Source organism: Anolis sagrei, chromosome X (genome assembly GCF_037176765.1).
Source record: "Anolis sagrei isolate rAnoSag1 chromosome X, rAnoSag1.mat, whole genome shotgun sequence".
Classification (NCBI taxonomy): domain Eukaryota; kingdom Metazoa; phylum Chordata; class Lepidosauria; order Squamata; family Dactyloidae; genus Anolis; species Anolis sagrei.
Genome location: NC_090034.1, coordinates 106,217,587 through 106,241,367, shown reverse-complemented (window position 1 = coordinate 106,241,367; position 23,781 = coordinate 106,217,587). Strand labels below are relative to the sequence as shown.

The window sequence follows — 23,781 nt, the reverse complement described above, 5'->3', positions numbered from 1 at the left end:
GAAATCCTGGGAGTTGTAGTTTCACGAGGCCAAAAGAGCTTGGGAAACTACAACTCCTAGGATCTCATTGCAAACTGCTTCCATTGGGGTTGAGAAATCAACTTGACAGCAAAATAATAGCAAAGTAGTCTAACTCAGTCTAAATAATAGCAAAAGAGTCTAAAAGGAGTCTAACTCAAGGATGGGAATTGGAATAATTGGTTTGAATACATCTTTCACCCATAGAAATTGGAAGTTTCTGACTTTTTGTAATAGTATTATGATGTACTAGCTGTGCCCTGCCAGGTGTTGCTGTGGCCCAGTCTGGTGATCTGGAAAATAATGAGAAAGTGTTGATTTCTAATATATGTAATGTCTTGATGCTTGTGGGTAAACGGTATTTCTTGCTGTTTCTTTGTCAGTGTTGATGTGGAGATTGAGTGGTTTGTCTGCTCTGGAACATGCAACATATTATTGCCCTTCTTTAGGGGTCCCTTTCAAATCTATGATACTATATCTCTCTGTGTGTGAATCATATATTTCTATATCTATTGCTGGATGGCTCTTTGTCAAGGGGGCTTTGTTTATGTTTTCTTACCCTGGTGAAGGGAGTTGGACTGGATGGCCTTAAGTATGGTGGTTCTTTGTGGGAAGTTTGCCCCAATTTTGTCGTTGGTGGGGTTCAGAATGCTCTTTGATTGTAGGTGAACTATAAATCCCAATAACTAAAATCCCCAAATGTCAAGGTCTATTTCCCCCGCACTCCATCTGTGTTCATATTTGGGTATATGGAATATTCATGCCAAGTTTGGTCCAGATCCATCATTGTTTGAGTCCATAGTGCTCTCTGAATGTAGGTGAACTACAACTCCCAAACTTAAGGTCAATGCCCACCAAACCCTTCTAGTGTTTTCTATTGGGCATGGGAGTCCTGTGTGCCACATTTGGTTCAACTCCATCGTTGGTGGAGTTCAGAATGCTCTTGGATTGTAGGTGAACTATAAATCCCAGTAACTACAACTTGCAAATGTCAAGGTCTATTTTCCCCAAACTCCCATCTGTGTTCATATTTGGGCATATGAAATATTCATGCCAAGTTTGGTCCAGACCCATCATTGTTTAAGTCCACAGTACTCTCTGAATGTAGGTGATCTATAAATCCCAATAACTACAACTCCCAAATGTCAAGGTCTATTTCCCCCAAACTCCACCAATGTTCACATTTGGGCATATGGAATGCCCAGATCCATCATTGTTTGAATCCACAGTGCTCTCTGGATGTAGGTGAACTACAACTCCCAAACTTAAGGTCAATGCCCAGCAAACCCTTCTAGTGTTTTCTGTTGGGAGTCCTGTGTACCACGTTTGGTTCAGTTCCATTGTTGGTGGAATTCAGAATGCTCTTTGATTGTAGGTGAACTATAAATCCTAGCAACTACAACTCCCAAATGTCAAGGTCTATTTTCCCCAAACTCCACCAATGTTCACATTTGGGCATATGGAATGCCGAGATCCATCATTGTTTGAGTCCACAGTGCTCTCTGAATGTAGGTGAACTACAACTCCCAAACCTAAGGTCAATGCCCACCAAACCCTTCTAGTATTTTCTGTTGGTCATAGGAGTTCTGTGTACCACGTTTGGTTCAACTCCATCATTGGTGGGGTTCACAATGCTCTTTGATTGTAAGTGAACTATAAATCCCAGCAACTACAACTCTGAAACTTAAGGTCAATGCCCACGAGACCCTTCTAGTGTTTTCTGCTGGTCATGGGAGTTCTGTGTGCCAAGTTTGGTTCAATTCCATCATTGGTGGAGTTCAGAATGCTCTTTGATTGTAGGTGAACTATAAATCCCAGCAACTACAACTCCCAAGTGACAATTTTTTGACTGAAGGTCATACATTGGGTTGTTAGGCGTCTTGTGTCCAAATTTGGTGTCAATTCATCCAGTGGTTTTTGAGTTCTGTTAATCCCACAAACGAACGTTACATTGGGTTGTTGTAGGTTTTTTCAGGCTATATGGCCATGGTCTAGAGGCATTCTCTCCTGACGTTTCGCCTGCATCTTTACATTGTTATTTATATAGATTTTACCTCTGTTGTACCCCACCTTGAGACATAAGGAGAGGCAGGTAATACATTCAAAAATATTATAATTCCAATGATATGTGCTTTGTACACACAACACACTGGTCCTGGGGGGCTGGACTAGATGGCCTTTGGGTGCCCCCCAGAAATAGCATATCCATCCCTTTCATTATATAGGAAAAGCCGACCACTCTCTAAAAATAATTGTTTTTTTAGAAGATCAATAAGGTTTAAAAGCACTGCCATTAAAAAAGCAAACGCCTAATAGACAATACCATTCATTATGCAAGGCCAGCTTCCCCTTGCGGGAAGCAAAACGACTCCTTCATTGCAACGCCTGCAGGAAGATCGCAAAAAGTATGCCTGCTCTAAAGCCGCGTCTGCATTGTACAGTTAATCCATTTTGGCACTATTTGAAATGCAGTGGCTCAAAGCTATTATTATTATTATTATTATTATTATTATTATTATTATGCTCAATTATGCATTTTCATCTTGCTTTTGTAGAATTATTATTTTTATTATTATTATTATGGTCATTTATGCATTTTCATCTTACTTTTGTAGAATTATTATTATTATTATTATTATTATTATTATTATGGTCATTTATGTATTTTCATCTTGCTCTTGTGGAATTATTATTATTATTATTATTATTATTATTATGGTCATTTATGCATTTTCATTTTGCTTTTCTAGAATTATTATTATTATTATTATGGTCATTTATGCATTTTCCTCTTGTAGAATTATTATTATTATTATTATTATTATTATAGTCATTTATGCATTTTCATTTTGCTTTTCTAGAATTATTATTATTATTATTATTATGGTCATTTCATCTTGCTCTTGTGGAATAATAATAATAATAATAATTATTATTATTATGGTCATTTATGCATTTTCATTTTGCTTTTCTAAAATTATTATTATTATTATTATGGTCATTTATGCATTTTCCTCTTGCTCTTGTAGAATTATTATTATTATTATTATTATTATTATTATAGTCATTTATGCATTTCCATCTTGCTTTTGTAGAATTATTATTATCCTTATTATTTGTTTGTTTATTTCTGTTCCACTTTATCTCTCTTAAAACAAACCTAAATGGAGGTAATTAGACACCACTTTAGCTGCTAATGGCATCCTGGGAGTTGTAGTTTGGGGAGGCCTTAGCACTCTTTGGCCAGGGAAGGCTAAGTCCTCGGAAAACGACAACTCCCAGGATTCCTTCACATTGAGCAGTTCAATAGGGGCCAAGCTGCTCTCTCTCCACAGTGTTGATGGACCCTTGTCCTTGGGATACTTAGCACCTTGTTCCTGATTTGCAAATGCTACCTGGAATTCCTCACCATCCTCTCTTAGTCACTCGCTGGCTGTCTTTCCTTGGATTGCGACATAGCTCTTCTCCACCCAGTTACCTTTTTATCAGGCCCATCTCCAGAAAACCTGTATTTCCCAGAAAAGGGCTGTCCGTCAGTGTCTTTGAAAGCAAAGAGCCAAAAATACTTAAAGTGGAAGGGTTTTGGTCTCTAGGTGCTTGGTGAAAAGCAAACATATTATATGTTTGTGGACTCATTCACCTGGATAATGGGCCAGCATTGGAAAATAATGTACAGAAATCAATTCTTCCCCAAAGTGACATGGGTTTAAGGTAAACATCGCAATACAATTCAGCCCCAAACGTTAAAATGCATAACATCTATCTGTCTGTCTGTCTATCTATCCATCTAGCCACACATCACTCTCTCTGTCTATCTGTCTGTCTGCCTGTCTATCTACCTATCTACCTACCCATCCATCCATCCATCCATCCTGCTATCTATCCATTCACCCACCCACCCACCTACCTATTCGTCAATCTGTCCATCCATTCATCCAGCCCTTTATCCATTCATCTATCTTCCTATCTACTCATCCATCCATTCAACCAGCCCTCTATCCATCTGTCCATCCATGCATCTAGCTATCCATCTATTCTTCCATCCATCCATCCAATTATCCATCTATCTATCCATCCAGCCATGCATAAATTCATCTATTTGTCTGTCCGTCCGTCCATAAATCCATCTATCCCTCTATTCATTCATCTATCTATCTACCTACCCATCCATCCATCCATCCATCCATCCATCCCTCTATCCTTCTGTCCATCCATGCATCTAGCTATCCATCTATAAGTCTATCCATCGATCCATCCATCCATCCATCCATCCATCCATCCATGCATCAATCCATCTATGTGTCTGTCTGTCTGTCTGTCTGTCCATCCGTCCATCCATCCATCTCTCTACCCATTCTTTTGTCTACCTATCTACCCAGCCAGCCCTCTATTCATCTATCCTTCCATGCATCTAGGTATCCATCTATTCTTCCATCTATCCATCCATCCAGCCATCTATCTATCCAATTATCCATCTATCTATCCATCCAGCCATGCATCAATTCATCTATTTGTCTGTCCATCCATCTATCCCTCTATCCATTCATCTGTCTAACTACCAATCTACCCATCCACCCATCACTCTATCCTTCTGTCCATCCATGAATCTAGCTATCCATCTATAAGTCCACTATCTATCTATCTATCTATCCATCCATCCATCCATCAATCCATCTATGTGTCTGTCCATCCATCCATCCATCCATTTCTCTATCCATTCTTCTGTCTACCTATCCATCCATGCATGCATGCATGCATCAATCCATCTATGTGTCTGTCCATCCATCCATCCCTCTATCCATTCATCTGTCTATCCATCTACTGATCTACCCATCCATCCATCACTCTATCCTTCTGTCCATCCATGAATCCATCCATCCATCTATTCACCTATCCATCTATCCATCAATCCATCTATGTGTCTGTCTATATCCATCCATTTCTCTATCCATTCTTCTGTCTACCTATCTACCCAGCCAGCCCTCTTTCCATCTGTCCATTCATGCATCTAGCTATCCATCCGTCTGTCCGTCCATCCATCCATCTACGTGTTTCCATCCATCCATCCATTCATCTATTTGTCTGTCTGTTCATTCATTCATCCACCCATCCATCTATCCCTCTATCCATTCATCTGTCTATCTATCTCTACCTATCTACCCATCCATCCATCCCTCTATCCTTCTGTCCAACCATGCATCTAGCTATCCATCTATAAGTCCATCTATCCACCTATCCACCTATCTATCTATCCATCTATCCATCCATCCATCCATCCATCCATCCATCCATCCATCCATCCATCAATCCATCCATGCATGCATCAATCCATCTATGTGTCTGTCCATCCATCCATTTCTCTATCCATTCCTCTGTCTACCTATCTACCCAGCCAGCCCTCTATCCATCTGTCCATCCATGCATCTCCCTATCCATCTATAAGTTCATCTATCTATCCATCCACCTATCCATACACCTATCCATCCATCCATCCATCAATACATCTATGTGTCTATCCATCCATCCATCTCTCTATCCATTCTTCTGCCTACCTATCTTCCGAGCCAGCCCTCTATCCAGCTGTCCATCCATGCATCTACCTAGCCATCTATTCTTCCATCCATCTGTCTATCCATCCAGCCATGCATTAATTCATCTTTTTATCTGTCCGTCCACCCATCCATCTATCCCTCTATCCATTCATCTATCTATCTACTCATCCACCCATCCCTCTATCCTTCTGTACATCCATGAATCTAGCTATTCATCTATGTCCATCTATCATCCATCCATCCATCTATCCACTTATCCATCCATCTATCTATCCACCCATCCATCCATGCATGCATCAATCCATTTATGTGTCTGTCCATCCATCCATCCATCCATCCATCCATCTATCCATCCATCCATGCATCAATCCATCTATGTGTCTGTCTATCCATCTATCCATCCATCCATGCATCCATCCATTCATCAATCCATCTATGTGTCTGTCTATCCATCCATCTCTCTATCTATTCTTCTGTCTACCTATCTACCCAGCCAGCCCTCTATCCATCTGAACATTCATGCATCTAGCTATCCATCTATAAGTCCATCTGTCTGTCTGTCTATCCATCTATCCATCCATCCACCTATCTATCCATCCATCCATCCATTGATTTGTCTCTCTGTCCGTCCACCCATCCATCTATCTCTCTATCTATCCAACTATTTATCTAGCCCTCTATATATGTAGCCTTCTATTTATCTGTAGGTATATCTATATATCCACATATATATTTCTATCTGTAAAGTTGAGCATTGAAGTCTTTGCTATATAATTAATTAAGCTTCAACCAGTATCCATTTAAAGGGAAGTACTATTTACACGAGTTCTGAGTGTTAGCTCCAGCAGCAGGAAAAGGTCACCCAATTTCTCATCTCTAATTCTAGAGATAGTGAGTGCGTCCACACTGTGCAATTAAACCAGTTTGGCACCACTTTAACTGCCGTAGTTCAATGCAGTAGAATCCTAGGAGTGGTTGTTTCGCAAGCCTTCTCTGCCCAAGAGTACAAACTAGTAATCCCAAGGTTCCATAGCATTGAGCTTTGATCAGTCAAAGTGGTCTCAAACTGTTAATTCTACAGTGTAGATGCACCTATTCGAGGCTAGTGAGTCCATTGCCACTTGATATTTCCATTAAACAGATGCGTGAATAGAGTCATTTCCCTTACTTCTCTCTTCGGGGTTTGCATTCATTCTCTGGTTGACTCACGTGGTGATACATTCCCTTTACACTGTGTTCTTTGTCATATTTGGTCAAAAAAAGGGAAGCAAAGGTGTTTTTTTGAGTGTTTCAGAGACAAAAGGTTAGCCAAGTACTTCATAGAGGGGCAACTAGAGGACAAATCCATCTCATTGGGCATCTACACTGTAGAAACAATGCGGTTTGACTCCACTTTGAGTGCTGTGTCTCAATGCTATGGAATCCTGAGAGCTGTAGTTTTCCCAGGTCTTTAACACTCTCTCCCAGTTATAGAGAATCATAGAATCATAGAATCAAAGAGTTGGAAGAGACCTCCTGGGCCATCCAGTCCAACCCCATTCTGCCAAGAAGCAGGAATATTGCATTCAAATCACCCCTGACAGATGGCCATCCAGCCTCTGCTTAAAAGCTTCCAAAGAAGGAGCCTCCACCACACTCCGGGGCAGAGAGTTCCACCGCTGAACGGCTCTCACAGTCAGGAAGTTCTTCCTGATGTCAACCTGTAATCAATACACAGTGTAGATGTACCCTTTGTTCCCTGGTGTGGTGGTTGCTCTTTCATGAAAATCTTGACAAACTACAACTCCCAGGGCTCCATAGCATTGCATGGTTCCTTCCGGCTTGTCAGGTCGTTGATATAGGATGAAGCCATGCTGGCTTTTAGCTCTGCAAAGTCTTGTTTTTCGAGGCAATAAATCATTCGGTCTTGAATCAGGCTTTTCTGCCCATTCGTCTGAATCAGGCATCGGTTTGTCATTTCCTTCTGAGGCTTTTCCTCTTGAATATTATGTATGTATTTATTTATTATTGCGTTTATTTTTTATCCTGCTATCTGTTTGTCATTTCCTGAGTGGCTTTTCCTCTTGAATAATAATAATAATAATAATAATAATAATTCAAAGGGAAAAGCCATGCATGCAACAAACAACAAACCAATAGCAGGATATATATAAACTGAATAATATATATATATATATATATATATAATAATAATAATAATATATTATTATTATTATTATTATTATTATTATTATTCAGAGGGAAAAGCCATGCAACAAACAACAAACCAATAGCAGGATTATTATTATTATTATTATTATTATTATTATTATTATTATTATTCAGAGGGAAAAGCCATGCAACAAACAACAAACCAATAGCAGGATTATTATTATTATTATTATTATTATTATTATTATTATTCAGAGGGAAAAGCCATGCTACAAACAACAAACCAATAGCAGAATTATTATTATTATTATTATTATTATTATTATTATTATTATTCAGAGGGAAAAGCCATGCTACAAACAACAAACCAATAGCAGGATTATTATTATTATTATTATTATTATTATTATTATTATTATTATTCAAAGGGAAAAGCCATGCAACAAACAACAAACCAATAGCAGGATTATTATTATTATTATTATTATTATTATTATTATTATTATTATTATTCAAAGGGAAAAGCCATGCAACAAACAACAAACCAATAGCAGGATTATTATTATTATTATTATTATTATTATTATTATTATTATTATTATTATTATTCAGAGGGAAAAGCCATGCTACAAACAACAAACCAATAGCAGGATTATTATTATTATTATTATTATTATTATTATTATTATTATTATTATTATTCAGAGGGAAAAGCCATGCAACAAACAACAAACCAATAGCAGGATTATTATTATTATTATTATTATTATTATTATTATTATTATTCAAAGGGAAAAGCCATGCAACAAACAACAAACCAATAGCAGGATTATTATTATTATTATTCAAAGGGAAAAGCCATGCAACAAACAACAAACCAATAGCAGAATATATAGAAACTGAATAATAATAATAATAATAATAATAATAATAATAATTCAAAGGGAAAAGCCATGCAACAAACAACAAACCAATAGCAGGATATATGGAAACTGAATAATAATAATAATAATGGTGGGTTGTTAGGTGTGTTGTGTCCAAATTTGGTAGCAATTCGTCCAGTGGGTTTTGAGTTATGTTAATCCCACAAACGAACATTACATTTTTATTTATATACAGAATAACAATAATAATAATAATAATAATCTTTATTTATACCCTGCCAACATCTCGGGGCAGCTAACATGAGGCCAAGCCCAAAGATACAATACAGCAAAAATGAAATACAAAATACTGAACGACAAAAATTACAGCAAAATAAAATACATACAGTAGGAAAATAAAACAAATGAAGCAAAATAACAATGGAAAATCAGAATAAACGGGAGGGCCAATTGAAGCATTGGCTTCAAACGACAAGAAAGGAGATTCCACCTGAACATGAGGAAAAACTTCCTGACTGTGAGAGCCGTTCAGCAGTGGAACTCTCTGCCCCGGAGTGTGGTGGAGGCTCCTTCTTTGGAGGCTTTGAAACAGAGACTGGATGGCCATCTGTCAGGGCTGATTTGAATGCAATATTCCTGCTTCTTGGCAGAATGGGGTTGGACTGGATGACGGCCCAGGAGGTCTCTTCCAACTCTAGGAATGTGCAATGTTGCAATGTGTTTCTATGGCAGACTTGACCATTGAATCCTATTGGGAGACCTAGAAACTCCTAAAGAGGTGTTCTCAGGTAGCGGTTTCTTGACCCCCATTCCTCCGCTCCGCTTTTGTGGACCCAAATTAGCAGTGAAATCGACACAAAGGAAGGTCAGGAAAAGGAATGAGCAGCTGCAAAGAGGGGGTAAGAGTATATATCTCTGCAACTTGGAGTATCTCTTTGGCATCTCCAGCAGCTGCAAAGGCTCCAGCTGTCTGGGCCTCAGATGCAGGCAGAGAAGGGACTTTTCCTAGATCGTTCCTTCCACCGTTCTCTTTGCAAACGGGGATTTGAGGGCTGTAGGTTTTTTTGGGCTATATGGCCATGTTCTAGAGGCATTCTCTCCTGACGTTTCGCCTGCATCTATGGCAAGCATCCTCAGAGATAGTGAGGTCTGTTGGAACTAGGAAAATGGGTTTATACATCTGTGAAATGACCGGGGTGGGACAAAGAACTCTTGTCTGCTGGAGCTAGGTGTGAATGTTTCAACTGACCACCTTGATTAGCATTTGATGGCCTGGCAGTGCCTGGGGCAATCTTTTGTTGAGAGGTGATTAGATGTCCTTGATCAGGGGTCCTCAAACTAAGGCCCGGGGGCCGGATACGGCCCTCCAAGGTCATTTACCCGGCCCTCACTCAGGGTCAGCCTAGGCCTGAAATGACTTGAAAGCACACAACAACAACAACAACAACAACAACAATCCCATCTCATCAGCCAAAAGCAAGCCCACACTTCCCATTGAAGTACTAATAAGTTCATATTTGTTAAAATTGTTCTTCATTTTAATTATTGTATTGTCGAAGGCTTTCATGGCCGGAATCACTGGGTTGTTGTAGGTTTTTTTGGGCTATATGGCCATGTTCTAGAGGCATTCTCTCCTGACATTTCGCCTGCATCTGTGGCAAGCATCCTCAGAAGTAGTGAGGTCTGTTAGAAGTAGGGAAAAGGGTTTATATATCTGTGGAATGACCAGGGTGGGACAAAGAACTCTTGTCTGTTGGAGCTAGGTGTGAATGTTTCAACCAACCACCTTGATTAGCCTTTGATGGCCTGGCAGTGCCTGGGACAATCTTTTGTTGAGAGGTGTTAAGATGTCCCAGATTGTTTCCTCTCTGTTGTTTTGCTGTTGTAATTTTAGAGTTTTTTTTAATACTGGTAGCCAGATTTTGTTCATTTTCATGGTTTCCTCCTTTCTGTTGAAATTGTCCACATGCTTCTTGTGGATTTCAATGGCTTCTCTGTGTAGCCTGACATGGTGGTTGTGAGAGTGTTCCAGCATTTCTGTGTTCTCGAATAATACGCTGTATCCAGGTTGGTTCATCAGGTGCTCTGCTATGGCTGCCTTCTCTGGTTGAAGGAGTCTGCAGTGCCTTCCATGTTCCTTGACTCGTGTTCCTGGCCTTAATTGCATTGGAGATTCCACCTGAACATGAGGAAGAACTTCCTGACTGTGAGAGCCGTTCAGCAGTGGAACTCTCTGCCCCGGAGTGTGGTGGAGGCTCCTTCTTTGGAAGCTTTTAAACATAGGCTGGATGGCCATCTGTCAGGGGTGATTTGAATGCAATATTCCTGCTTCTTGGCAGAATGGGGTTGGACTGGATGATGGCCCATGAGGTCTCTTCCAACTCTAGGATTCTATGATTCTATGGTTCAGATTCCATAGAAGTTGGAAAAGAAGCCCCATGAAAGCCTTAGCAGACCATGCAAAAAGAATCTGGGAAGCCCACCTTCTCCAAGATGAACGTGACCACCTCAACTGGGCTCTCCAGGCCAATGGAGACTCCACCTCAGACAGCAGAAGAGCTGCAAGACCACCGAGAACAAGCCACAAGAGTCAAGACGAAGATCCACCCAGAGGAAAAGGGTTCTTGCCAGACATCAAGGGAACCACTGACCGCAGAGGGAAGCTGATGAGGAAACACAACATACAAACTATCCACAGACCCACCAAGAAAATCCAACCAATGCTCCGTTCAGCAAAGGACAAGAGGGATCCTCTCACCTCTGCAGGAGTCTACCATGTACCATGCAGCCGTGGACAAGAAGTCTCCAGAGGGACCACCCAACGCAGCAGCATTGCCCAGACACGCATCAAGGAACATGGAAGGCACTGCAGACTACTTCAACCAGAGAAGTCAGCCATAGCAGAGCACCTGATGAACCAGCCTGGGCACAGCGTATTATTTGAGAACACAGAAATGCTGGACCACTCTCTCAACCACCATGTCAGACTACACAGAGAAGCCACTGAAGTCCACAAGAAGCAGGTGGACAATGTCAACAGAAAGGAGGAAACCATGAAAATGAACAAAATATGGCTACCCGTATTAACACGTAAACACATATGTACATGCACAAAACACATATACACAAACTGGGCCACAGCAACGCGTGGCAGGGGATGGCTAGTGATTTAGGATTTATGTCTTGAGCGTCTCTACTTCGGCTTTGTCTTTGGCTCCGCCGATTACCCCAATAGCAGGAAATGGCTCTGTAAATTTCCCCAGCTTCCTGTTTCCAATGTGTACACGATACAGGGAAGGAGAGCGTGCCGATATGTGCGTGCGCCCATTGTGCGGTTTAACCCTTTACAAAGGACAGCAGAAGTTGGATGGAAATGCCTGCAGACGGAGACCTAGATTCCAACCCCTTTTCCACCATGAAAGCCCATTGAGTTACCTTGGGCCAGTCACACTCTCTCAGCCTCTTGACATTAAGACTGTTACATGTTTGCCATGGCACACAACAACAACAACAACAACAACAACAACAACAACAAGGGATGGGATGTAAGGCTGGCAGGTTCCAACACAGGACTTGTATTGCTCACCGTGACTCTGAGTATCTCCCCCATTTGCCTCTTCTGTGGTTGTGGATTTCTTTGTCCAATGGGAGAAACCAATGGTGCCTTTTATACTTTGTGGATTTGGGGTTTTGTTGTACTATTTTGCGGCATGGCTGCCCTTGGATGGGCCTGGAGTCAATATCAATCTGTTACAGTTTACTATTTTTTACTAATTTTTGTTTAAATGTGTGACTCAGATAGACCTCTACCCCTCCGTCCATCCATCTTTCTCGCTCCTCTATCTATCTATCCTATCTATCTATCTATCTATCTATCTATCTCTCTCTCTATCTCTCCCTCTGTTTGTCCTTCTGTTTGTCTATCTATAGTATCTATCTATCCATCCTTCCCCCTATCTGTTTGTCTGTCTGTCTGTCCATTCATCCATCCACCCATCCATCCCCCATGTCCCTCCCTCTCCCTCCCCCCCTCTCTATATATCCATCCATTCATCCATCCATCCATCCATCCATCCATCCATCCATCTATCTATCATTCCTCCCTCCGTTTGTCTATCTGTCCGTTTTGTCTATCCATCCATCTATCTATTCATCCACCCATCTATTTGTCTGTCTGTCCATGTATCTGTCTCTTTCTCTCCCTCCCTCCGTCTGTCTGTCAGTCCATCTACCCATCCGTCTATCTGTCTGTCTGTCTATCCATCCATCTATCCATCTATCTATTCGTCCATCAATCTATTTGTCTGTCTGTCTCTCTCTCTCTCCCTCCCTCTCTCCCTCTATCAATCAATCTATCCATCCATCCCCTCCATCCATTTGTCTGTCCATCCGTCCATTCATCTATTCATCCATCCATCTCGCCTCCCTCTGTCTGTCTGTCCATCCATCTATCTGTTCATCCATCCATCTATCCCCCCTCCTTCCATCTGTTTTTCTGTCTATCTATCCATCCATCTCTTTGTCTGTCTATCTTGGAGCTGGAATCCCTGCAGGGATCAGGGGACAGAAAAAGTTCTGGTGGTCTATCTGTACCTCCCTCCCTCCATCTGTCTTTTTGTCTGTTCATCCATCCATCCATCTATCTATTCATCCATCCATCTATTCCCCTCTCCCTCCCTCCATTTGTCTATCTACCTATCTATCTACCTATCTATCCATCCATGCATCAATCCATCTATTTGTCTGCCCGTCCGTCCATCCATCCGTTCATCCTTCTGTCCATCCATGCATCTAACTGTCCATCTATCTATCTATCTATCTATCTATCTATCTATCTATCTATCTATCTATCTATCTATCCACCTATCCATCTATCCATCTATATATCCATCCATCCATGCACCAATCCATCTATTTGTCTGCTCATCCATCCATCCTTCTGTCCATCTATGCATCCATCCATCCATCCATCTATCTACCACTCCCTCCATCTGTGTATCTGTCTGTCTGTTTGTCTGTCTGTCCATCCATTTATCTATTCATCGATCCATCCATCCATCTATCCTCCCTCCCTCCATCTATCTCTCCATCCATCTGTCTGTGTATCTATCCCTCTCTCCCTCCCGTCATCTGTTGGTCTGTCTGTTTGTTCATCCGTCTGTCCATCCATCTATCTTTCCCTCCCTCCACCTGTTTCTCTGTTTGTTTGTCTGTCTGTCTGTAGTATCTATCTATCTATCTATCTATCTATCTATCTATCTATCTATCTATCTATCTATCCATCTCTCCGTCAATCCATCCATCCATGTATCCCTACATCTGTTTGCCCATCCATTGATTTATCCATCCATTGATTTATCTGTCATTGGTTGTGAAATAAGAGCTGTTTTTTCTGCTAGAGAAAAGGTGTCCCATCGTTGTTTGTTCCTGTTCTTCTGAAAGGGGAAGGCAGCTGACCGGAAGGAACTTGCGGAACTCACCGCCACAAGATCTGATACCGGTCTCCGAGAACCTGCTGTTTTGCTCTTTTGAGTATGATTTTTATCAGTATAGGTTTAAAAAAATAACTGTGAGCCATTTTAGACTTCTGTTTCTAGAGACAGACATTGGGTATAAGTGGCATCATCACCATCATCCCCCAAACTGGGTCATGCTGGAAGTTGTGGACCGAGCCACTGGACAGGCTCTGAAGCATTAGGAAACATTATTCCAGGAGATCCTTAGAAAGAAGGACTTGGGGTCACTCTCGTGGCTGTCCCCGTTCCGTTGCATTATGGAATTTTTCTTCTAGTTGTGCCTAGAACCCGTAAGTTAGGACGTTCTAGGTGTCGCAATGCATTGTGACTTCACAGCTTGGAAACTCTCTCTGGGGCTGATGGGAGAAAAGGAAGAGACGGAGGCCGGGCCGCACTGGCCAGGCCATCGGCCATCTGGCTGTGGCCAAAATGGGTCGCTTTGACAGGTTGTTGGGGGGGCAAATGGGCCTGCCCCCCTCCGGTAAGATCAGCCCAAGAGGGTTCCCAAGATGGGGCGGGATTGGAACTATATACTCCTTTGTGTATTGCTAGACTGCAGCACCCATCATCCCTGTCCCAGTATAAGACCAGTTGGCCGTATTCCTATGCAAGAGGGACACTAGAATCATAGAATCATAGAATCAAAGAGTTGGAAGAGACCTCAAGGGCCATCCAGTCCAACCCCCTGCCAAGAAGCAGGAATATTGCATTCAAATCACCCCTGACAAATGGCCATCCAGCCTCTGCTTAAAAGCTTCCAAAGAAGGAGCCTCCACCACACTCCGGGGCAGAGAGTTCCACTGCTGAACGGCTCTCACAGTCAGGAAGTTCTTCCTAATGTTCAGATGGAATCTCCTCTCTTGTAGTTTGAAGCCATTGTTCCGCGTCCTAGTCTCCAAGGAAGCAGAAAACAAGCTTGCTCCCTCCTCCCTGTGGCTTCCTCTCACATATTTATACATGGCTATCATATCTCCTCTCAGCCTTCTCTTCTTCAGGCTAAACATGCCCAGCTCCTTAAGCCGCTCCTCATAGGGCTTGTTCTCCAGACCCTTGATCCTTTGAGTCGCCCTCCTCTGGACACATTCCAGCTTGTCAATATCTCTCTTGAATTGTGGTGCCCAGAATTGGACACAATATTCCAGATGTGGTCTAACCAAAGCAGAATAGAGGGGTAGCATTACTTCCTTAGATCTAGACACTATGCTCCTATTGATGCAGGCCAAAATCCCATTGGCTTTTTTTGCCGCCACATCACATTGTTGGCTCATGTTTAACTTGTTGTCCACAAGGACTCCAAGATCTTTTTCACACATACTGCTCTCGAGCCAGGCATTGTCCCCCATTCTGTATCTTTGCATTTCGTTTTTTCTGCCAAAGTGGAGTATCTTGCACTGATTCACTATTATTATTATTATTATTATTATTATTATTATTATTATTATTATGGTAACTTAGTATAAGGTAGCTGGCCATATTTGCATGCAAGAGGGTCACAAGCTCATTTTGGCCATATTTAATAATAATAATAATAATAATAATAATAATAATAATAATCCAGTTCTTGTGGGTTTTTTCGGGCTATATGGCCATGTTCTAGAGGCATTTCTCCTGACGTTTCGCCTGCATCTATGGCAAGCATCCTCAGAGGTGAGGTCGTCAATACAATAATAATAATAATAATAAAAATAAATATGGCCAAAATGAGTCTGTGACAACAAAATAATAATAATAATAATAACAATAATAATAATAATGTAAGGCTGGCTCAGTATATTTAAAATAATAATAATAATATAATATAATAACAGTCATCTTTGGTCAAATAATAATAATAATAATATTTATTTGTCGTGTCAGAACAACCAGTCAAATTATATTACATTTCTAACAGAACAAAGCAAACAAGCAGATTACAAAGTTTGTTAGTATGAGAGTTGATTAAATGTCCTTTGAGGAGTATCTGGCCACTTGGAGTGCTTCTGGTGTTGCTGCAAGAAGGTCCTCCATTGTGTATGTGGCAGGGCTCAGGGTGCATTGCAGCAGGTGGTCAGTGGTTTGCTCCTCTCCACACTCGCATGTCAAGGATTCCACTTTGTAGCCCCATTTCTGAAGGTTGGCTCTGCATCTCGTGGTGCCAGAGCGCAGTCTGTTCAGTGCCTTCCAGGTCGCCCAGTCCTCTGTGTGCCCAGGGGGGAGTCTCTCATTTGGTATCAGCCATTGGTTGAGGTTCTGGGTTTGGGCCTGCCACTTTTGGACTCTCGCTTGCTGAGGTGTTCCAGTGAGTGTCTCTGTAGATCTTAGAAAGCTATTTCTAGATTTAAGTCGTTGACGTGCTGGCTGATACCCAAACAGGGGATGAGTTGGAGATGTCTCTGCCTTGGTCCTTTCACTATAATAATAATAATAATAATAATAATAATAATAATAATAATAATAATAAAGCTGACCCAGGATAAGGCCAGTTGGCTGTATTTCTATGTAAGAAGGTCACAGGTTCATCTTTGTCCATATCTAATAATAATAATAATAATAATAATAATAATAATAGGGCTGACCCAGGATAAGGCCAGTTGGCTGTAATCCTATACAAGAAGGTCACAAGCTAATCTTTGGCCATATCAAATAATAATAATAGTAATAGTAATAATTTGGTTAATAATAGTAATAAAAGTAATAAAAGTAATAATAATAATAGGGCTGACCCAGTTGAAGGCCAGCTGGCTGTATTCCTATGCAAGAAGGTGACAGGCTCATCTTTGGCCATATCAAATAATAATAATAATAATAATAATAATAATAATAATAATAATAGGGCTGACCCAGTCAAAGGCCAGCTGAAGGTCACAGGCTCATCTTTGGCCATATCTAATAATAATAATAATAATAATAATAATAATAATAGGGCTGACCCAGTCAAAGGCCAGCTGAAGGTCACAGGCTCATCTTTGGCCATATCTAATAATAATAATAATAATAGTAATAGTAATAGTAATTGGGCTGACCCAGTCGAAGGCTAGCTGGCCAGATTCCTATGCAGGAGGGTCACGGACTCATCTTTGGCCATATCAAATAGTAGTAGTAATAATAATAATAATAATAATAATAATAATAGTATTGGACTGACCCAGTCAAAGGCCAGCTGAAGGTCACAGGCTCATCTTTGGCCATATCTAATAATAATAATAATAATAGTAATAGTAATAGTAATAGTAATTGGGCTGACCCAGTCGAAGGCTAGCTGGCCAGATTCCTATGCAGGAGGGTCACGGACTCATCTTTGGCCATATCAAATAGTAGTAGTAGTAATAATAATAATAATAATAATAATAATAATAATAGTATTGGACTGACCCAGTCAAAGGCCAGCTGAAGGTCACAGGGTCATCTTTGGCCAAGTCTCCCTCCTCCTCCTCCTCTTCCTGTAAGGTTAGGAAAGAGTCCTATCTTCAGCAGCAATATAGATGCCCCATCTATCTTACCTGGGGAAACTATATATTCCTCATAATATATAGTTCCCCCAGGTAAGAATGAGAAAGACTCCTGTTGGAAGCTCCATAGAGCTCTTGCTGCAAGTCAGGAGCTGGCAATACTAATATTATAATACTAAATACTTCTCATTTTCCTATATTAAGAAGGTCACAGCTTTGAACCCCAGGCAAGGCTTGGAAAAACCCTATAGCGTTGCTGCTGCCTCAATAGAAGGGCAGGGTTCCTGTAGATCTCCTAAGGACATCTGCGGTTCCCAGTTGCAAAGGGATATCCCTCTTTTCTCTGAGGTGGAGAAGCAGGAAGAACGCTGGGCTGAGGAAGCAGCGCAGGAAATGAGTCATGGTCTCAAATGCCGCCTTGCTGCTTCGTCCCAGGGTTTGGTGTGTGTGTGTTTTCAAGGGAAGGGCTTCTGTTTTGACACACCTCTCCCGCACATAACACTATGGATGCGACACTATTTTCCTGTTCCTGGGTTTTCAATGCCATTTACTAATTGGTCCTATCATAAAAACACGGGAAAAGTTTCCATCAATCCATAGCTATGGTGGATTGCAAACCCCAACATCCCCTTTGACTCGGGAGCGTTGGGAGATGCGCCATAACACAAAGTTTGTTCAATTCACAGCTTTGGTGGATTGCAAATCCCAACATCCCTGTGTCTTTGACTCGGGAGCGTTGGGAGATGCGCCATAACACTTAATGTTAGCCGCATTGAGTTTCCTTGCATATAAGTAAACATAATAATAATAATAATAATAACAACAACATTTAGACCAGGCATGGGCAAACTATAGCTCTCCTTCCAGGTGTTTTGGACTTCAACTCCCACAATTCCTAATGGCTGGAGTGACACAAGGAGAGCGCTTCCATACCAGTTTGATGATGATGATAATTATCATTATTATTATCATTATAATAATTATTGTATAAATGCGGTAAATAAATAAATATTAATATAATGATAATAATAATGATAATTATCATCATATTAATATATATTTAATTACCGCATTTATACAATAATTATTATAATTAATTATTATATTTATTATTATCATAATTTTATGGATATTTATTTATTTACCACATTTATACAGTAATTAATTATTATTATAATTATTATTATCATTATATGGATATTTATTTATTTACCACATTTATACAGTAATTAATTATTATAATTTATTATTATTATTATTATTATCATTATTATCATTATATGGATATTTATTTATTTACCACATTTATACAGTAATTAATTATTATAATTTATTATTATTATCATTATATGGATATTTATTTACCGCATTTATACAATAATTAATTATTATCATTATATGGATATTTATTTATTTATTTACCACATTTATACAATAATTAATTATTATAATTAATTATTATAATAATTATTATCATTATATGGATATTTATTTATTCACCACATTTATACAATAATTAATTATTATAATTAATTATAATAATTATTATTATCATTATATGGATATTTATGTATTTAACGCATTTATACGATAATTAATTATTATAATTAATTATTATTAATAATAATAATTAGTAGTATTATGGCTGGAATGACACAAGGAGAGCGCTTCCATACCAGTTTGGTGATGATGATGATAATAATTATCATTATTATTATCATTATATGGATATTTATGTATTTATTTGCCGCATTTACATAAAATTAATTATTATAATTAATAATCATAATTAATAATAATTATTAGTAGTATCACGGCTGGAATGACACAAGGAGAGCGCTTCCATACCAGTTTGATGATGATGATGATAATAATTATCATTATTATTATCATTATATGGATATTTATGTATTTATTTGCCGCATTTACATAAAAATTAATTATTATAATAATTAATAATAATTAATAATAATTATTAGTAGTATCACGGCTGGAATGATTCAAGGACAGCGCTGCCATACCAGTTTGATGATGATGATAATAATTATCATTATTATTATTATTATTATCATTATATGGATATTTATTTATTTACCACATTTATACAGTAATTAATTATTATTATTTATAATTATTATTATTGTTATTTGCATATTTATTTATTTACCGCAGTTATGCAATAATTAATTATTATTATTATAATTAATAATAATTAATTAGTATTATAATTAATAATTATTAGTATCACGGCTGGAGTGACACAAGGAGAGCGCTTCCATACCAGTTTGATGATGATGATGATGATGATGATGATAATTATTATCATTATTATTATCATTATATGGATATTTATTTATTTATTCACTGCATTTATACAATAATTAATTATTATAATAATTAATAATTATTATAATAATTATTATAATTAGTATCATTATGCAATCTGGATGTTTTACTATCCTGTGGGAGGCTTCTCTCATTTCCCTGCATGAGAAGCTGGAGCTGACAGATGGGAGCTCACCCTATCTCGCGGATTTGAACCGCCGACCTTTTGGTCAGCAGTCCTGCCGGCACAAGGGTTTAAACAATCACCGGCTGTTAGGAATTGTGGGATTTGAAGTCCAAAACACTTGGAAGGTCAAAGTTTGCTCATGTACGAGTTAGACGCATAAAAACATTTAAACCATGTCCAGAAGCAGGGGATGCTGGGACCTGCAGTCTGAAGAACTTCTGGAACATTAATAAGGTTCATGTTTTTGCTAGAGGAAACCCTAAATGTCTTTCCCAAACCGCCCCAAAATCCTACAGGTCGGCTCCGGCAGCAGTGAAGGAGGAGACCAAGGGAAAGCACTCCACAAACCTCAGGTTTGGGGGAATATTTGGGATTTGGGGAAGGAGGAGAACATGAAAACGTGCATTTCCATTCTTAGAAGTAAAGCAGAACCAGCCCCGATGTTCTCGGTCCCCCTTTCCTGGGAGACATATGGCACCAACCACACCAGACTTGTGGTCAAACGTTTGTGGCCAAGCGGCGAGAAGACAAAGCTCATAATGAGGAAGAAGAACGCCCCAAAATGCCTATTTTTGAGCTTAGAAGCACTGTGTTGAGTTTAGGGAGTGTGCAAGCTTTCCATCGTCTTCGTCTTTAAGTAGATGGATGGTTGCACACTTTGTAAACAAACTGAGGCTAGATTTGCACGGCCATATAGAACTGCATTATATGGTCAGTGTAGACCCATATAGGGCATTGAACTGTCCACATAATGCATTGAACTGCATTATATGGCTCTATACTGTCCATATAATGCACTGAACCACATTATATGGATCTACATAGTCACATAATGCATTGAACTATATTATATTAGTGCATTGAACTGTCCACATAATGCATTAAACTGCATTATATGGCTCTATACTATCCATACAATGCATTGAACTGCATTATATGGGTCCTTAGTATGCATTGAACTACCTTCTATGGGCCTATAAGGTAGTCCTTATATGTCTATATACCTACATACCTTATATGGGTCTATACTATCCATACCATGCATTGAACTGCATTATATGGGTCTATACTGTCAATAGTATGCATTGGACTACCTTATATGGGCCTATAAGGTAGCCCTTATATGTCTACATACCTATATACCTTATATGGGTCTATACTATCCATACCATGCATTGCACTGCATTATATGGATCTATACTGTCCATAGTATGCATTGGACTGCCTTATATGGATCTATACTTCCCACATATTGCATTATATGGGTCTATACTGTCCATAGAATGCACTGAACTGCATTATATGGATCTACATATTCACATAATGCGTTGAACTATATTATATGAGTCTATACTATCCATACCATCCATTGAACTGCATGTCGAAGCCTTGGTGGCTCTCTGGAATGGGGAGATGACCAGGGCTATTGACATGATTGCTCCGGAACGTCCCCTCTCAAGTAGCCGAGCTAAACCAGCCCCTTGGTTTACTGAGGAGCTGGCAGCTATGAAGCGAAGGAAGAGGGAACTAGAGAGCGTGTGGCGTTCGGAACCGAGCGAGTCAAACCGAGCACGGTTTGTGTCCTTTCTTAGGGCATATGCTGCGGCAATAAAGACCGCAAAGAAAACTTTCTTTGCGGCCACTATTGCGTCTGCAAAGAACCGTCCGGCGGAGCTGTTTCGGATTGTCAGAGGTCTTTTAACTCCCGCCTCTGCAGGTGGGAGCCCTGACAATTCGGTCGCGCGCTGTGAAGCATTTGCTCGGTTCTTCGCAGACAAAGTCGCCTTGATCCGTTCTGGGCTGGACGCCGCGTTAGATGCAGACTCTGTGGATGTAACGAGAGCACCTGCTTGTCCTATTTTGTTGGATTCTTTTCAGTTTGTGAAACCCGAGGATGTGGACAAGATACTTGGAGGAATGAGGCCCACCACGTCCATCCTAGACCCCTGCCCATCCTGGCTTCTGAGAGAGGCCAGAGGGGGATTGGCCGAGTGGGTAACAGTGGTGGTGAATGCCTCCCTTCGGGAAGGCAAGATTCCAGCGAGCCTAAAACAGGCTATTATAAAGCCGCTGTTGAAGAAGCCATCACTGGACCCCACTAAATTGGACAACTTTCGGCCTGTTTCCAATCTCCCCTTTTTGGGCAAAGTCATGGAAAGCGTGGTGGCCTCACAACTCCAGGTATTCTTGAGAGACACGGATTATCTGGATCCGGCACAGTCTGGTTTCAGACCGGGGCATGGTACCGAGACGGTCTTGGTCGCCTTAGTGGATGATCTGCGCCGGGAGCTAGACAGGGGGAGTGTGTCCCTGTTGGTGCTCCTGGACCTCTCAGCGGCCTTCGATACCGTCGACCACGGTATCCTTCTGGGGCGCCTTGCGGAAATGGGTCTTGGAGGCATTGCTTTGCGGTGGCTCCGGTCATTTCTGGAGGGTCGCACCCAGAAGGTGTCATTGGGGGACTCCTGTTCCGCACCACAACCTTTGACTTGTGGGGTGCCACAGGGTTCCATACTGTCCCCCATGCTATTTAACATCTACATGAAGCCGCTGGGTGAGATCATCCGGAGTTTCGGGGTGCGGTGTCATCTGTACGCAGATGATGTCCAACTCTGTCACTCCTTCCCACCTGCTACTAAGGAGGCCGTCGAGGTCCTGAACCGGTGCCTGGCCGCTGTAACGGTCTGGATGAGGGCGAACAAACTGAAACTAAATCCAGACAAGACAGAGGTACTCCTGGTCAGTCGCAAGGCCGAACGGGATATAGGGTTACAGCCTGTGCTGGACGGGGTCGCACTCCCCTTGAAGGCGCAGGTTCGCAGCTTGGGTGTGACCCTGGACTCATCGTTGAGCCTGGATCCCCAGGTTTCAGCGGTGACCAGGGGAGCATTTGCACAGCTTAGGCTCGTGCGCCAGCTGCGCCCGTATCTCGGGAAGTCTGACTTGGCCACGGTGGTACACGCTCTTGTCACATCCCGGCTGGATTACTGCAACGCTCTCTACGTGGGGCTGCCCTTGAAGACGGCCCGGATGCTTCAGCTGGTCCAGCGTGCGGCAGCCATGTTACTAACTGGAGCGGGTAGCAGGGAGCACACAACGCCCTTGTTGTCCCAGCTCCACTGGCTGCCGATTTGCTACCGGACCCAATTCAAGGTGCTGGTCTTGGCCTACAAAGCCCTAAACGGTTCCGGCCCAAAATACCTTTCTGACCGCATCTTGGCCTACGAGCCCACGAGGACCTTGAGATCGTCTGGGGAGGCCCTTCTCTCGATCCCGCCTGCATCACAGGCACGGCTGGCGGGGACGAGGGAGAGGGCCTTCTCGGTGGTGGCCCCCCTGCTGTGGAACACTCTCCCGGCACACATCAGACAGGCGCCCTCCCTCATGTCCTTTCGAAAAAGCCTTAAGACCTGGCTGTTCGAGAGGGCATTTAATTAAGTGCTAAGCAACAACATTACGGTAATGAGAACTGGAATGGTATAAGGAAAATGAGACTGGCTATGATTCTATTAAGAGACGAAGCGGATTTTTATGTAGTTTGTATTTGTTGTATAGTCATATGTTGTTGATACTGGCCTCTGTAACTGTCTTTTTATGTGTACTGTACACCGCCATGAGTCGCCCGTAAGGGCTGAGAATGGCGGTCAATAAGTGCATCTAATAAATAAATAAATAATAAATATATGGGTCTATACTGTCTATAGTATGCATTGGACTGCC

The 23,781-nt window shown here is 40.9% G+C and overlaps 2 protein-coding genes across 2 annotated transcripts in view; both read left to right on the top strand.

Annotated features, from left to right (window-relative positions):
• Window positions 1-23,781, top strand: part of LOC137094992 (vasodilator-stimulated phosphoprotein-like) — a 91,690-nt gene that overhangs the window by 5,411 nt on the left and 62,498 nt on the right. The gene's annotated exons all lie outside the window — the stretch shown is intronic.
• On the top strand, window positions 3,183-11,945 carry LOC137097940 (fap1 adhesin-like). The gene is given in 6 exon segments (XM_067473409.1): window positions 3,183-3,188; window positions 4,042-4,317; window positions 4,402-4,468; window positions 4,739-4,938; window positions 5,223-5,760; window positions 11,899-11,945. Coding segments are annotated over 6 exon segments (1,134 nt in total).